Here is a 17,655-nt window from a genome sequence, read left to right on the forward strand (position 1 = left end):
AGACTCTGTGTTTAGTGCTCTTTGATTATAGGCTAGTCACCCAGCCCCTGTAACAACAATAAATCTACAAAGACACTTTCCACTTAGCAGATCTCCTCCAGGTTCCAAAATACTAAGTGCTTTGTGAACTCCAGGCCCACTGCCAGGGTAAACGGCTTTTACTTATTTATAGTAATTATTAACCACTTATCACTGTTCCCTTTTCTTGAGGAGATTTACCTGAGGTATGGAAGGGTACAGAGTGGCCATGGGTCTCCAAGGAAACCGTGGGTAATAGGCATTTATTAAATACACACAAACGGGGGTTTGTTATCTTCACAGTTGGTTTTCTTTCCTCATTCCTTTGGAGTGAGAAAAATACACACAGAGGAAAAGGCGTTTTAGTTTCAGTAGAATGCAGAAAAGTTCCACAGTATTTTAAGAAGTAGCCCATTAAGATGGAAAAAAAATAAAGGAAGCCCAACAGAGCCACCGCACAAGAAAAGTTCCAGGAACTTAAAAGAAGCGCTGCCTGCCTGCCTGCCTGCCTGCCTGCCTGCCTGCCTGCCTGCTGGGATTGTGGGAAAGCCAGGCAAATGTTCCTGTTTGTGAAACTCCACACTGAGAGATGTTAGTAATCACACCTTATTATCTAAACTAAAAAGTCACAAGAGTTCCTCGCTGTGGGTACAGCTGCTTTGTTCTGTTTGCAGGCCATGAAGACCCCAGCTCTGCTGGCAGAATCCCTCTTCACTTCTCTGACACTTGAGTGGCATGAGCATCTCAGCTGCAAAAGTAGGGACCTTTGATTAGCAAAGGTTCATGAAATCAGAGCATTTGTCAGTCACTCTACAAAAGGTGGTAGGACCAGAAGATGTGGCTTCGGTCCGCACCAGCTAAGGGTACTCACTGACAGCTGGGTGCTCAGACCTGCTCCAGGCGCTCTGTGGGTGGTGACACTTCTCACCACCTGAGCATCTGCTGTGGCTCTACCACAGGCATAATTCATTTTATTAGAAATAATCCAAATAAGACCCGTGCTAAAATTTTCAGATCTCTTGAGAAGCTAATGAAGGCTTTATTCTTTACACACAATTCTAAGTATGACATCAGTCTGGGCACCGTACAGATGATTGCTGTTGCTCTTAAGGAAAACCGAGAGAGCCTGCCTCCTGACCGCCCCTAGCAAGCCTGGCTCGGCCACCCCATTGTTCTCAATAGTCCACTGAAGGGTGACAGTGAACAGCAGAAAACGAAGACCTTACCAGTGTGACCACATATGGAAAAGAAGAGGTCCAGTGACAGCCCTGGCTGAAGGCCACCCTCAAGGTCCTCAGGTTGGGGCTGGATTTCGTTGGAAAGCAAGCCCTCTGCACCACTGAGCATCCCTGGTCAAGGTCGTCGATGTCTTGACTCTGGTCTCTCCTGCAAGGTTATCTGACAACTTGCAAGGGAAAAGATCCCCTCTGGCTGGCACCAAAGCTCTACCCTTTTCCTTCTTTCAGCATGAGATTCTTGGGGCAAGTCCTTGATTTCAATAGTCTGGTAGCCAAAGGGAGGGGCTCAATAGTCTCTTTAGAATATCTTCATTTTGTCAGAATACTGACACTTTATCTGCCCGAAGGTGCCCAGTGTTGACGCTGATTGAACATCTTCCTTTGTATATATCTGCCGATGGATATCGATTAGGAGACAGAGTCAAGGAGAAGAGAAGGAGAACAGAAGGAAAGGATATCTGATGGCATGAAAAATGAGAGAGTGTGACTCTGTGACCGTGTTTACAAAGTTAAAAACCATCAAAGGGAAACTAGTCTTACACAACCTGGATGAAAAAGATAACTCAGAGATACAGGGACAAAAGACAAGAACAATCTACAGAAAAGAAAACAAATGGGAAAGGCCATTTATAATCCTTAACTTCAGTTGTTGTTAAAAAAAAAAAATGGCTGTTTACCCACCAGCAGGCCAGAGCTGGGAAATGAAGCCAAGTGTGTGTTTGTGCATGCATGTGTGTGAGTGTGCGTGCGCGCGCGCACGCGTGTGTGTGTGTGTGTGTGTACATGTGCGCATATGTGTTTGCATACACACATCAGTATTTCTCGACGCTGCACAGGAAGGCCTTCAGAGTGAAAGACTGCAGTATGGAGTGGGAGGAAGGATGAAGCATGGAAATAGAAGGAAGCTTTCTGTTTTGTTTTGCTTTGTTTCTTCCTTTCAACTACTTATGATTATAAAATCTAGTTAAGTTTTAAGAAAGCTCATATTTGCAAGCGAATGAAAATATTAGCCCTTGGCATGCCTATTTTGTGGTCCCCTTGTGATATCTATATAAAGATGCTAATCCCTATAGATAATGGGACTTCTGAGCCCTTTGGAGGAGATAAGACTGTCACCTGGAGGAAAGCCACGGAGCGTTCTCTGTGACTATTAAAAGAAACAGACCTTGTCCAGGATGTCCATTTTGAGATGTGACTTCCTGTTCATCTAATCCCCCTGGGATTTCCAGAACCGCCCTTTGCTTGGCCTGGCCTCTCCAGCTACCCCAGCCCCTCTACTGGACAGAGACTGGGAGGAAGGGAAGTGGCCACCCTGCATTATAACCTGACCTGTCTTGCATAAGGCTGTCACCTCAAAGCTAAAGATGGAATGACCATTCGTGGCAGGGCAGTTATAAATAAGGCCAGCAAAGCTCAGGCCTCGCAGTGATGATGGTCCTAAGCCCATAAGTGAAGGCAGGAGCTTGGACTGACACAAGAGGCAGAAGACTAAATCAGGAGGCAGAACACTTGGTGATGCCTGTCCTGTCCACCATCCCTGCTTCTTCCCTCCGTCAGTGTGGCTTCCACGGTCCTCAGAAGCAACCTGGGTGCCCATTTACTGGTACCTCACTATTCCCTGGCCAGTTTACTCTAGTTTTTGACAGAGTCCATACTTAGTAGCCCCCCTTTACTGACGCTTAAATAGTTTTCCATTACACTGATAAGAACGTCATCTTTCTGGGAGCTTGATTTGTTTGAGAACAGTTTGGGCCAAGACAGCATGTGAATGTGTATTGTAGGCCTTAGACTGACTCTGCCCTGTGCCGACCAACCATGTGACCTTGGTGTTTCACGTCTCCACAGTAACACGGACTCGCAGTATCTGTCACTGGTCCTTTGGGGTTAAGCAAAATAGTGTGTGCACAATCCGTCTAACACCATACTTAACAAAGTGGACGCATGTTCCCCATCGGTCCCTTCTCCCACCTCCTACCCCCATTCATGGTAGCCTCTGCTTTACAGATGCCCTAGTTGTTTATTCCTACATTGAGACTTGGATACCAACCCCATGTGTCTTCTCTCGGTCTAGGTAAATATTCTCTAAATCCACAAATGTTTCCTGGGCCACTTGTATACTTACTCTGTCTGTGCTTAGCTATAGAAGAAAACACTTCCCTCTGAATCCATGATTCCCCTAATTGTTACCAGGTAGAGGGGGGAAATCTGTCCCCAGTCCCCCAGGTACCCTGTTACCAAGTGTTTCTGCATACATAGAAATAACATTATCTTTTTTTTTTTTTTTTTTTTTTTTTTTTTTTTAAATAAAAAAAAAAAAAATTTTTTTTTTTTTTTTTTTTTTTTTTTTTTTTTTTTTTTTTTTTTTTTTACTAGCCACTGAGTTTCCTCCTTGAGGAATAGTGCACATTTCACAGATGCAAGGCAGCAGGCCCAGTTAGATAAGAGTCTGCCAGCCCTGGCTCTGGGGGCCTCTATTGGCAGATGGATCTGAGCAGAGGAATTTCTCATTTCCTCCAGGAATGCACCTGAGATATTAGAACAAACACCCACTCTGTCATTTGACAGGGACCAAGGGAACTGGTCATGGCTACTCTCTTGAGATTTTTTTTTTCAATAAATGATATTGGCTAGTGAGGTAATTAAAGATGAATTTACTTTTTAAGCCAGTTGAGCCTTTTAAGAGTCCAATTTGGGGATAGTTAGCATTCTTCCTCAACTTTAAAATGACAGCTCTTGAGCATGTCGCTACAGGACACTGAAAAATAAAAACAAATAAATGAAAAATAGGAAAGGAGACGTGAGGGGAAAGCCCCACCCTTGGGTGGTGATGCTGCAGAGGTGGGGACTGACACTGAGCTCTGTGGAAGCCCACACAGGGAGCAGGACTCTTGTCCCTGTGTTCTCTGCCTCCTGGCCCCTCCATGTCTTCTGTCACATGTAGCCTGGCTGCGCATTCACTTCTCTCAGAACTGCTCTAACGCTCTGGCCGTGCTTCCAACCACAGGACCGACTGCCAAATCCCCAGCCTTGCCATTGTGTCCCCTGGGACACAAGTGCTGCTGCCCGGCTCAGTTCTTGTCACCAGTCCTTAATGTCACGTGGAGACCCTTCCACAGCAGTCTGCTGGATGAGGAGTTGGTGGGTAGGCTTCCAGGGCGCCCCGCCAGTGTCAGTGGGGGAAGCGCCACCCTTCCCCGGATGCCAGGGAACCCTGGATGGCACTGTTGGAGATGAGAATCCCTGGTGCTATGGTGTCTTCAGCCCTTTGCAAGTTGCCTTTGCTGTGTTTCTGAAATGCAACCAGGTTAATATATGTCCGCAGAGACAAGTGATTGTATTAGTACCTTTGCTATCTTCCTCCTAATGAATGCTTAGACGGAACCCATTTTCACCATCTCGAGTGGTGCTTGAATGGACCTAAGGGCGTCTTGATAGACAGTGGACACTGCACTCTGAAGAGAAGGGAGCGCGTGAGAGGGCATGCGGGGACAGCTGAGCAGAGCACTAGAAGCTATCTAGATGATACGGAGCCGCAGCTCCTGAACCGGTGTGCTGGAGGATCCACAGGTGGCACTGAGTAACCAATCCTGACATCACGGGGGCAAACAGAAGTCTGGGCAGCTGAGCATGGCATAGAGGGGAAACTGAGGCTGTCAAAAGCTGGCGAAGTACAATGCGAGTTGGGCTGTGTGTTCCACTTCATCCTGTGTCTTCTGTGCTGCTTAGCCCTGCTCTGTACCCAGGAGGCTGATGCAGGACAGGATCAAAGAGTTCTCTGACTAACAGCCTGGCCACTGTAGGAGAGTGAAGAGAGGGCCTCCCCTGGATCTGCCCTGTGGCTCACCTTCCTCTCCCATTTCTTAACCATCTACATGGAGCACTGTCCCCTCGTCCTAAGACAAAGATGCCCTTAGCCTTGGGGCGGGACATCAGTACATGGGGTCATTCTATTGGCTAACCTGTATTCGTTAACCTGTGTGCCATCCCTTTTCTTCCTTCAATATCCACAAAAAATTCTAACAGTTGAAATGCCCAGAAGAAGTTAGCCACATGCAAAAACATAGTAAGAAGTGTCTGTATGTCTACACAAATCCAACCACCCCACATTTTGCAGCTCATCTGTAATCTCCTTTAAAAGTGAAGCAAGCTTGATATTTTTGCATATGAACTCGTAATGTTAGCACAATATCTGACAAGTGGAAAGCTCTTCAAAATTAAAGCAGCACTGAGCCAAACGGGAATAAGTTAAACTAAATTGAAATGAATGGAATTTTACTGAATAAATGAGATGCTAATTTGATACATTTTAAACACCCTGTGTGTTCTGCACTCCTCCCTCCCTCCAGCACGAGGTCCAAGAAAGCTTCTTAAACACCAAATAATAAATTAGACCAGAAACTGGGTTTCTGAAATCAACCATCCATGTTTGCCTGTACAGGATTAGCATCTTACACAGGAGAGTGCAGAGGTCGGCATGATTGTGGGATACATTCAGATCCCCCTAAGCCAGTGTGGCTCTCAACCTGTGGGCTGCGACCCTTTTGGGATAGCATTTCAGATAGTATGGGGGTGGGGGGAGATGACGAAGTCAACCTTGGGAAGGAAAAAAGCGGGGTGGCAAGCAAGGTGCACCAGGCTTCTGAGACTCCTCTAAGAGTCCTGATCTGCCATGCGTGACATTAGATCTAAGATGGCTCCCGGAACACCAGTGAGACAGCAAAAAGGAACAGGGCCAGGGCAGTGGCTGCTTCTCCAACCTTCAAGGAAGTCCTGGCAGGTGACAATCCCCCCCCCCGCACCCCCCTCTGTTCCTTCCCAGTCATCTATCTCATCAGGTAGGGCTTTCACTGGGGCATGGTGATGGTGTGTTGAGATATGATTGGCCAAGGATCTAGGGGGGTGGGATTAGCTTACCTTAGCTTACCTGCTGGGCAGTAAACTCCGACCTGCACCCTGGTGCTGGTCTCCAGAGCCTGAGTCCCAGGGTTTTTCACGTGACACCATTGCCTGTCTCTCACCCTACATCCTTGGCCCTGTTTCCCCAATATCACACATATCAGATACCTACATTATGATTCATAATGGTAGAAAAATTACAGTTATGAAGTACAGTGAAAATAATTTTATGGGGGGTGGTCACCATGAGATGAAGAGCTGTGCTAAAGGGTTGCAGCATTAGGAAGGCTGAGAACCACCGCTCTAAGCCTTGGAGAGCTACTCTCTTGATATTGTTAAGTGGGCGTTTTGTTGTTTTGCTACTGGAAAGAAAAAAGCCAAAAAAAGCAACTTCTGATCTTTTCAGAACCTGCAATTATTCATTTGAAAGTAATTGTAATAGGCAGATTTATTACCTTTCTCTCTGAGTTGTGATGGCAAATAGAAAAGAAACAGAAAATCTTTAAATATGACTGCGATTCAGTCGGAATCAGCACGTGTTGGTGTGTTGAATCTGTAAAGGAAAGCCCTCCTGAGCATCCTGCAGCAGGCTCTGCAGCTGTGGATCAAGTGGGTAGATGGCCAGGGGAGATACCCACAGCCTGAACCCGTGCAGTCTTCTCAGGGACCCTTCTACTCTCTCTTTTTTTTTTTTTCCTGTAGACACGGAACGCTCCATAGCTTGACTCTATCCTTTGGTTCTTGTAGTCTGAGCAACCAGAGACTCTATTTTGAAATACCTATTACTTCAGTAACATTTCAAATCAGAGTTCAAGACTGAGCTCTTTCATGCCAAATTGAAGGTCGTGACTACTCAGGCTCCCCCCAGCTCCCTCGTTCAGTTCTTTGTGAAGAACTCCAGTAGTAAGAAAAGTTGTTTTAAGGCCAGGCGTGGTGGCGCACGCCTTTAATCCCAGCACTTGGGAGGCAGAGGCAGGCAGATTTCTGAGTTCGAGGCCAGCCAGGGCTACACAGAGAAACCCTGTCTCGAAAAAAACAAACAAAAGAAAGAAAGAAAGAAAGAAAGAAAGAAAGAAAGAAAGAAAGAAAGAAAGAAAAGAAAGAAAGAAAGAAAAGTTGTTTTAAATCCTCGCCTTCTTGTTTAAGAATTCTGGGTGTTCCAACACAGCAGCAACAGCCATTGCCAGCTGTGGTGGCCTGGGCGATCAAATCCAAGCTTTTCCCCAATCGCAGAAAGCCTTGTGCTGGCAGCTCGGATTTCAACAGGAGGCACTGCTGCAGTACTACCCTGCCTTGATTGTAGCCTCAGGGACATATTCAGAGCAGTGAGTCCTGCTGGGCATGGACTAGAAGGCCTTCCTGGGATGGCATTTCTTTCTTTTTTTCTTTTTTGTTTGTTTTGGTTTTGTTTTTTGAGCCAGGGTTTCTCTGTGTAGCCCTGGTTGTCCTGGAATTCACTATGTAGATCCGCCTGCCTCTGCCTCCCAAGTGCCAGGATTAAAGGGGTGCCTCACCACCCCAGCTGTGGTGCCCTTTCGTAAGTTTGCTGGCATCAGTTGGCCTGGTCTCCCATCATGGCTGACAGGTGAAGAACAGCATCCCAGACACGGCACAACAAACAGTCTCATAGTCAGAGCGGATCTCCACCCTTTGCTGTGATGCGTCTGGACCGTTTGCCCATTGTCGTAACACAAACTTGAGACTATCCATTTGAAAAAGAGGAGGGGTGTGTTTGGGTTGCTACTTTGAAGGTTGAGGTTCACGTTGCTCAGTTTATGGTGGCCAGAAAAACAGAAAGAGGAAGAACCAGGAGTCGCATGGTCCCCTCTCAGAGCAGGCTTCTAGTGACCTAAAACCTCCCACCCGTCAGGAGCACCGGGCTGACCATTAGCACATGTACCTAGGGAGCACCAGGCTGACCATTAGCACATGTACCTCAGGAGCACCAGGCTGACCATTAGCACATGTACCTTGGGAGCAGCAGGCTGGCCATTAGCACATGTACCTAGGGAGCACCAGGCTGACCATTAGCACATGTGCCTCGGGAGCAGCAGGCTGGCCATTAGCACATGTACCTCTGGGGAACATTCCGGGCCCCTTCAGCACTCTCTGTTTTCACATAGAAATTGAAGGCCATAGGAAGTATCCCCCAAATTAAGTGTTATGTCACAGGTGAAAAAGAACTAAAATACAGCTTGAGTCTTCGTGGCTGTGGACACAGACTGCCTGCCTCTGTGAGGTTTTATCCTTGTTGTCAACTTGGCTGGGTTTAGAAGTACCTAGCAGATACACCCGGGACATGTCTATGCCTGAGTGTGGTTGGCTCCCTCCCACACATGAGGGTCCAGGTAGAACAGAAAGAGGGGAAGCAGAAAGCCCCAGGAGCACCAGCAAGCTCCTCCTTCATAACTGAGAACACTGTGACCCAAGGCCTCACTCCACGTCACCACACCTTCCCACCGTGAGGAACTGGCTGTACCTGCTAAAGTGTGAGCTAAAATAAGTTAGAACAGTAAGTGAGGAATACACACTCTTTGGCAATAATCCCGAACTGCCCACCATCTTGAGTGAACGTACCATCTCCGTTCACCACACTTAGCCCGGTTTCCCATGGCTCCTGCTGTAGGTGTTCTTTGATGGCTGGAGGGATATAAACATACTACTCACAGTATTTATTTTAGTTATTACTGTGTGCGTGTGTGTGTGTGTGTGTGTGTGTGTGTGTGTGTGTGAAGAACACAGAAGGTGGGGAGAGACCCCTCCCGTCCCTCCTACACAAGGGTGTCTGTGCATCAGATCATCTGGAGCTGGAGTTACAGGCAGTTGTGAGCTACCTGATATCAGTGCTGGGAATCAAACGTGGGTCCTCTGCAAGAAGAGCATGCGCTCTTAACCGCTGAGCCATCTCTCCAGCTCCGTTTTTTTCCAGTTTAAAATTGCTGTCGGGGAGATGGTTAGTAAGATTCTCTTTGAAGAGTTATATTTCCTATTTCGTTTGAAAGGATTTTTATTATTTTGTTTATAGAACACGGTTTATGTTAAGCAGTTTTACAATGAACTTCATTACAAAGAAACGGAGCAGCTCTCCATGGTACTGCGGCTGCAGGCAGGTGGGCTAGGTGGTCAGACAGCAGGCTGCCATGTTCTGGGCTAAGAAATAGGGCCACAAGCTGGGCTTGCCTGCCTCCTTGGCACCACCTACTTTTCACTTCTTAAAACCTCCCCTGCCCCAACCCAACCCCACCCCCATCTCCATAGTCTTGGCTGACTCAAATGACCATAAGCTTTTAAAAGATTTATTTTAAGGCGAGGCTCCAGCGACCATCTCTAGCCCAGTGGATACAGTGTTAGGTCTCTGGCCTCCACCCAGTGTTTCCCAGTGTTTCTCAATCCCCAAAGAAATTGCACTTCCTCGTCCATCATCCCTCTCGGCTTGCTGGAAAGTTCCCTGGCTCCCTGCTTATCACCGAAAGGAAGGTTTCCCATTGCGCTGCCAGGCCTGTAAACAACTTGTTTCTTCTCTTTGGTGACAGGCACATCTCATCATCCTGAGTAAAGATCCCTCCCCAGAGGAGGCTGCAGACTCTGCACACTTCATCGCCCGGGCTGCTGCTGCTTCTGGGATGCACGACCACCGTGGTGAGCACAGACAACACCCCCACACACACACGCACATGCACACACGCACACGTACTCGCCCGCACACACACACACGCACGTGTGCGTGTGCGCGCACAGCTTGGCATATGTCACTGGTGGGTGAGACTGTGGCATAGGCCATCATGCTGGAGCTCAGCAGCTGTGCAGTCTTTCCTCTCTGTGCCCTGTGTCCCTTCCCCCTCCGGAATGTCACTCTTCACCCAGAACACCACTACGAAGCATGGGGAACTCATGCACAGCCAAGAGGGACATCTCTGTTTTCCGCAGCAACTATTGCACTATGGAGGTGTTCAACAGCTCTGAATTCCAGGCTTGCTCGGGGGAGCTTTCAGCCAGGGTGAACGTGTACGTTCAGTGTTAGGATTTCAAGAAGAGGCTGCCACTCAATATGCATTCCCTATTCTTGGTAGGATAGTTAGCCTATGAGATTTGGGGCTTCTCCACTCTGTCACCCCAGGCCTCCTCCCTATTGAGCCTCATCTCCACCTGAGCCCTTATGGCCTTGTCCTTGGGATCCCAGGAAACATTCTGTCCTCAACACTGTAGCTCTCAGTGCACTCTGTGTGTGACAGGAAACACACACTCTAGTGACTTTGTTGTGGCCAAGCTAGAGACGCCGGTATCCTCTGTGTTACTCTAGCAGCATGGTCCCACATGGCAGGCAGCTTACATTGTTGGGATCTTCATGTGTTGGCTGATGGTGACTAACTCAAATACATTTAGAGTTGAGATGAGTGAGAGAGCAGCTCTGGTCTGGGGGAGCCTTGAGATTCTAAGACAAAGTTGTCATGGCTCACAGTTTTCCTCATCCTTATTGGGGATTCAGAGCTTCTCTTATTCTGTTTGATTTCTTAATCTCTTTTTCAATCATTATTATGGTGATATATATATATGTGGCTGAAAGGTTCTGAGCCTTTAAAATTGGCAGAGGAAGAAAACAGTGATGGAAGAGGCAAAGGCCAGAACCAGTCCTGCCTGGAGGTTGTTCTGATTCCGAGCCCCACCCAGCACACAGTAAACTCACTTGTTGACTGTATGAACTGAATGACAGCTAACAGAGATTATGCACGGAGACAGTGTTTTGCAAAGCTCAAAGTTACACCAGTATGCTTTGCTCTACATAAAGTCAGTGACAGTTCAATTTGAGGGATGTGTGTAATATTGCTAGATGATAGATAGATAGGTAGATAGATGGATAGATGGATAGATAGATAACACACATACATCTATGTATATATAGTTTTCTAGGATAAGTATACTTGGGTTTGCCTCTCCTATAAAATGGGAGTGATAGTAATACCGGAATGACACAGATAATGTGAGTGCTGGCTCACACCTTCATAGGGCATACTGACCCTGCCTTACTCACCTCCAGTTTTGGATGAAGATTCTGAGGCAATAGGAAATTTGATTTTTCTAAGCCACTGAGAGTGATCAGGTCTCAGCCCAGAGGGTCATCTCCAGACCCTTTTTATCATTTGTTTTATATAAAAAGACTGGCCCTATTCCTTCCCCCTTTCTACCCTACCCCTAGGTAAGAGTCTGTAGGGTGTGAATCAGACATGGGGCCTTAGATGAGAGAGGGTAGCCTAAAGGCAAGGGTGTGGAAGGGCCAGGACCCCGAAGCCTACATAGGTTCTCAGCTCCACCTTCAGCCCCACAACCACGAGGCTGTGTCGAGCATCTCTTGATTGACATCTAAAGAGCTCCTGTCCCAGTCAGAACTGAGGTGCAAGAGGAGTGCAGAGGCTAGGACTGGAGACTAGGAAGGAGAGTGGTGACTTCATGAGCACAGGTAGCAGATGTCTCAGGGAATAGCAATGATTGTGTGTGGGTTCTCAATACTTTTAACAATCTCCAGAAGCAGGACATGACACCACATCCGGTTCTTCCTACCAGAATGTTCTATCAGTCTAGAGAAGGTCCTCCTTGTCTCTGACTCTCTCCCTCCCTTTCCTCCTCCCTCCCTCCTCCCTCACCTCTTTCCTCATTGCTCTATACTAAAAGGACAGAGTCCAGATGAGCCTGCAGGCTGCTCCTTGCTAGGCCTCTCTCAGATTCAGCACCTGCCAATCAGAGGACACGTCTCACCTTGGTAATAATAGTGGTAATTTAATGGGAATTTTGCCATAGCTACTGAAGGTAAGGACATTCTAAGTGAGGATGGTGGCAGGGAAGCCCATAGGGTAGCTGCCATGCTAGTTGTCCAGTAGCAATGTGAACCCCAGAACAGCTGTGCAAAGCAAACAGACCCTCACCCCCATGGCCCGAGCAAATCAGAAATGAGTACCCCTCGTGTGGAGAACCCTCCCCATTATCCCAGCCATCGAAACCTCCTGCTGTCAGACAGAGTCCTTACTCGCTCGCTGAGAGGCAGGTGCTGTGGGCAGGACAGGAGCAGCCTGACTGGGGCCCAGGGATTCGCCTTCCCTCTGGAGGCAGAAACAGGAGAGTACAGCTGGAGACCAAGCAAGCACATCACCTCCCCTCCCTTCATCTTGCCTACCTTCTCTCTGCTGTCCCTGTCCCTTTACATGGAGGAAGCCACGGGGCAAGGCTGAGAGACCCAGCCAGGCCTCTACTGCCCCCTCCCTGCAGGGGAAAGGAAAGAGCAGTACTGGGGAGTCTGGGAGATGGGTCCCCACCCTACCCAACCCCCCCGCCCCTGCTCTCACCCACCCAGGGCTTTCTGACCTGGACTACAGTCACTTCTAGTCCCAAGGTCCCCCCAGGAGCAAACCTGCCTGTCCTTCAGAGTATCAAGAGGCGGTCTGGCCTTTGCTCTTTTGTGTTGAAACTTGTCTGTACCTCACTTTCTTTTCTTTTCTTTTCTTTTTTTTTGAGAAAAAGCAAACAAAACAATAGACTCTTTAAAAAGCGTAAGTTCCCGTGTGAGGTTTTCCCGTCACCGGCCTGCTCCCACTCCCTTGCTGGATGTCCATTGAAGGCATTGCCTGCTAGCACGCAGGGCTGCTGGCCCTGGAGTATTTCTGGCTCCCTTTGCACGGTGCCGTCCCCGCATTCCTCATGCGGACAAAACTGCCCTAGAAGTCTGGGAGGCTCGTGCTTGCCTGAAGATTCCCAATTCAGGCTTGAGGAATGTCACTAACCTGGGCCTGGCCAGCTTCCCAGAGCAGCCGTAGACAAACTTGGTATTAACCACTCTCTCGACCCTGCGAAGTGTCCAGGGCCTTGGCCTTGTGTTTATAGTGCTTCTCCTTAAGGATATTAAAATGAAATGGTCCAAAGCCAAGTACATTTCAGTGTAAACCTCTGTGCCGCAGGGCCCGCTCAGAGCAGGCAGCCTTTTTTGGAAGTGGCCCCATGTGGTCCTGGGCACCAGCAGGCTAAGGCGGTCTTCTGGGTCCCAAGACAGCAGTGGGAATGGCATCTGCCTCTGTTGAAACCGAGGCTCCACCAGAGATTTCTGAGTAACTGGGTTTCCCCTCTGTATAATTTCTTTGCACAAATGCATCTATTTCCCAGCTCCCACTTGTCCTAGCCTCTCCTATATTTTGCACAGGCATAATGAAAAATGTTTATGAAGCCTTTAAAAAAAAAGTAATTGTTTGGGTAGGTCTCCATGACCTTCTATAACCCTCCCTTTTTCTCAACCCTTCCCCCTATGCCCTGTTAGCTCTGCTTGCCTTGGGCACACATGCCCCTCCTCCACACAGTGTTCTGTTCTAATGCCACTTAGACCCCAAGTGTCCTGAGAGGCTAGCAGTCAGGCAGCTCCTGGTGTTTGTAACTGATGGAGCCTGGGTTCCCCTGGCGGGTAAGATTGCACCTGGGAACACTCGATGACTGTGGCCTGCACCTTCCTGTGGCTTTCTTCGGCTGCCCGCTTCTCCCCTGCTTCACTTGAGGCCTCTGTGGTGGATCTGTGGTGAGGAACAGTCCTGCTTGCAGACACGCCAGCCCTGGGTGAAGCCTGTCTGTATCCCTCCACTTCGTGTGGCTCTCCTTGATCTCCTTTCCCTCCTCAGCTCTCCCACGCCCTGGCACCCTGTGTGCTCTGAGAGAACCTTCCTCATCCCCGCCCCTCTCCTCAGGACTCTCTGCTTATACGAATACCTCACCAGTGTGCACTTGCCTGCCTGTGAGGGACCCAAGCAGATACCTGTGCACACCTGCTCCGAGCCCCTCAGGAAGCAAGAGAGAAATGGGTGGGGCCATGAGATGGAAAGGGAGGTTCTCTCTAGCACCAGGATAATCCCCTCTCAGAAACTTCCGGAAGTTATCCTCACATATGGGGAACAGGAGTGCAAGTCCATTCAGCTAATCAGAACAGTACATGGTCTTAGAATGGAGAACACGAACTGCCTCCTGCCTATACCTTCTACCCAGAAAAGTGGCCCCACTGTGAATGTCATATGCCCAGCCCTAGTGGTATAAGCTACAAGCCCAGAACACAAGAAGGGCCTGCTCACTTGATGGCTCTTGGGGCCAGGGGAAGAATCCAAGCCCGAGTGACTGGATCCTCTTCCAAGGGAATGAACCAGGGCAGAGCAGCAACCACTGGAGCCCTGCATGGCCAGTTGCCGCCTTTCCTCTGTGTCTAGAGTGAGGCCCATGGCCGCTTTGTGCCATCTCTGGGCAGGACGAAGTGCAGAGCCTGTGATGGCGACGTTCACAAGGCTCAGGCTGTCCATTTAGATGCCAGCATGTTAAGATTTGTGTTTAGAACTTCTCAGAAAAGCTATGCTATTTATACTCGGGGCTTTTGAAAAGGATTTTTAAAGGCAGCTCTTTGGAGGACATATGTACTTCCTTAACCCAAGGGACTGGAGGTCTAAGGTGGCAAGATGCCTAACTTTTGCCTGTGTGGCCCTGCATGGGACTCTAAGCAGCAGAGGGGTAGGAGTGGGGAGTCTGGACAGCTCCAGGGAGTGAGGACGCCAAGGCAAGCAGATGTCATGGTGTCTGAGCCCCTCCCTTGTCAAGCCCCTTGTCAAGCCCTGTGAGGATACTCGGCACCTTTTTACCCTGCAAGCTTTTCCTGGCCTTATGCTCATCTAACCACCATGCTTTCTGATACATGCCTGCCTCCAGAAACATATGAACTTCCTCAGGTTTTACAGCAAGTTTAACAGCTCAGTCACCTACCGTGTGTGGGAAAAGTGAGGGGTGAGCCTCCAGGCCTCCCCAGTTGCCCCTACAGGTGATGGGCGGCTGGGGGTAGCCACACCCACCACAGTCTCAGTGGTTCAGCCTTTGCTCAGTGAGGGTCAGGTTAGATTAGGGAGTTCCTGTTTCTAGATTTCCTGGAGTCCTTAAAATGCCTGCACTTAGTATAAAGACTATTTTTGAGACCGATACAAAGGATGACTGTCACATTGTACATGGAACCCTCCCACATAATGAAGCTGTCCTTACCATCCCTCCTCCTATCCCAGAGCAGCCTCAGGAAAACGAACCCCAAGTTAACTGCTATTTATCATAGTTGGAAGCTTCCTGACCTGGGCCAGAGAGATGGCTCAGAAGGTAAGAGTAATTATCCACCAAGCCTGATTGAGTTGGACCACAAAGACCCAAATGGTAGAAAGGCAAAACCAGCTCTTACAAGTTGTCCTCTCTCACAGATGAATAGCAGCATGCACGTGCACACACACACACACACACAGAGCGAGAGAGCGAGAGCAAGAGAGAGAGAGAGAGAGAGAGAGAGAGAGAGAGAGAGAGAGAGATTGATTGATTGATTGATTGATTGATTATAAGTTTCCTGGTATCCAGTGGCTGTTTGGACAAAGCTTTGCTTTCTCTTGCCTGTGTGTGAAGCTCTCCATGAAAGTCTGTCTGGCTTCAAGTCCCCAGATGACTGCAGAGATGGTTAAAGTACCTGCCCACAGCATGGCTCCCTCCCCATGCGGGAACCCATAGACAACCCGAACACTCTGCTGCGGGAGGCATGGGAAGAGATTTATGGTCCTGGCTTACCTCTGCCACCAGGGTTCAGACTTACCAGCTGAGTCATGCTTCCACGTTTCAGAGATGACTTCATCTTCGCCCAGGCTATTGGAATCAGGTTGCCGAGGATTCTAGAAGTACTTTTTAAAGTTGAGGGCAGCCATGTGCAAGACCACTGAACCGCTTGCTGGCTCTGTGAATCCATACCCAGCTTCGGAACACAGGAACATGCCAGGATACGTGGCTTCCTATCCTGAGGACATGGCTTCCCATCTTTTTGGAAATTGTATTGTTGTTTGTTCCAGATGAGTCTAGATTGCCTAAACTCCCAGTCCCAGAAGACATTCTCTTTTAGCCACTGCTCCTCTGCTGCGCACTGGCACACACTTTGTTCTCTCTGCAAAGATCTGCCTTATAGCCATGGTTCACAGTTCATTTAGGGCCTGGAGAGGTGAGGAAAGTAAGCCAGGTCTTGTGATAAAAGAGTCTCCCCACCCCCCAGATAAAGAGAAAATTGCTTTAGAGCTACAGGAAGGAAGAATGTAACTGCTGATGCCCGAGTCCCTCTCCTCCCCTGTTGCTGTGTTTCAGGACATTCTGTGAGGCAAAGACCCTGATGTGCCATTACAGACAGAGTCAGCTAGCCTGTGACACCTGCCAGTAGGGCCACTCTGCTCCCTAGCCTTGCTGTTCTCCTTTGTCTAGAGGTCTTCCGGGAACAGACAGGGAATGCTGGGGTCACTGTCACACACCACCTGGCCTGCTCATCCAGCCAGTTCAGTTTTTCTCTCCCAGGATCGGGGTACACTCCTTTACTGGTTCCCAGTTAGCTAGAACATTAAAATATCAAGTACCCTCCACTCCAGAATACCCCCATCACATTAGACCTCGACCTTCACGTTATGCTACTATCCATAAAATAAATGCCACACTACCTCCAACACTGTCATCAGACCATCAGAGCAAGTCAGAGTTGACACTTGGTTTGACAGTTCAGCAATGAGTAAAGAATATAGCAGTTTCCGTATGAGAGAACTTTCTTCCATAAAACTTGGGTAATACCATAGGAGTACACCCGCTGGTCTGGAAGGGGGGGGGGGTCTAGCTGATTTAACATTGATTCAGCGTAAGAACCTGGGATGGGGACATGCCCAGGAGACAAAGTGCCAAGAACCCTGCTCCTGCCCAGATCCCCAGGAGGGAACCTTGCAGACAAAGAGCACTTGTTCTCAGACCTGGGTTTCCTTCAGTCCTGCAGATTAGGAAGGCACTGTCCATGTGTTTATATCCTCTCTTCCCTTCCGAAGATCTCCTGGAAGGGAGGTGTGTGCTTGGATCACTGCTCAGCACCCAGGACTCTCACTGTGAATTGCGGCCCTGTTCTTGCAGCTCTTTCGCTATGCAGGATTGCTTATCAGCAAATGATCCAGGGCTTCTGTGCCTTTGGGTCATTCTGTCTGTCCATTTTTATTGGACTTCTGTCTGTCTGCTCAGTGTCCATCTTGGCTGCCAGCCGATTCTGATGCATCCCTTTTGTGGCCAGCGTGAGAGAAGCCCATAGCTACAGCTATGAGGACAGATGTGTGGTACATAATAAGTGGAAGCCTTTGATTTTAGCGGCAGTGTTCATAATTGTGGTGACCCCGTGTCTGTGGGTGGAAAGGCCTAAGGCCTGCGCTCAGATCTCTACAGATGCGCTCATTTTTGTTTGTAGAGTTTCTCCGCTGCCTTAATCTGCTCAAGCCGCCATAACGAGACACCGTAGATTAGGTGACTTAATCAAAACCCTGGAAATTAGGAGGCCCAAGGTCAAGGTGCTAGCAGGTTTGATATCTGGTGGTGGTTGCTTCCTAGTTCATGGTCAGCTCTGTTTCAGTGGCTCTTCATATAGGCGCATGTGAAGGCAGCTGTCCGTGGTCCCACTCACAGGAGC

General features: G+C 48.7%; 1 protein-coding gene across 7 annotated transcripts in view; it reads left to right on the forward strand.

Moving 5' to 3' along the window:
- The window catches only part of Ttc23 (tetratricopeptide repeat domain 23), an 81,272-nt gene that overhangs the window by 43,194 nt on the left and 20,423 nt on the right, over positions 1-17,655 (forward strand). For all 7 annotated transcript variants that reach the window (XM_021166930.1, XM_029479232.1, XM_029479231.1 and 4 more), the window contains one exon: positions 9,686-9,791. In XM_021166930.1, coding sequence (XP_021022589.1) covers positions 9,686-9,791 — 106 coding nt within the window. The remainder of the gene's footprint in view (positions 1-9,685; positions 9,792-17,655) is intronic.

Source organism: Mus caroli, chromosome 7, assembly GCF_900094665.2.
Source record: "Mus caroli chromosome 7, CAROLI_EIJ_v1.1, whole genome shotgun sequence".
Classification (NCBI taxonomy): Eukaryota; Metazoa; Chordata; class Mammalia; order Rodentia; family Muridae; genus Mus; species Mus caroli.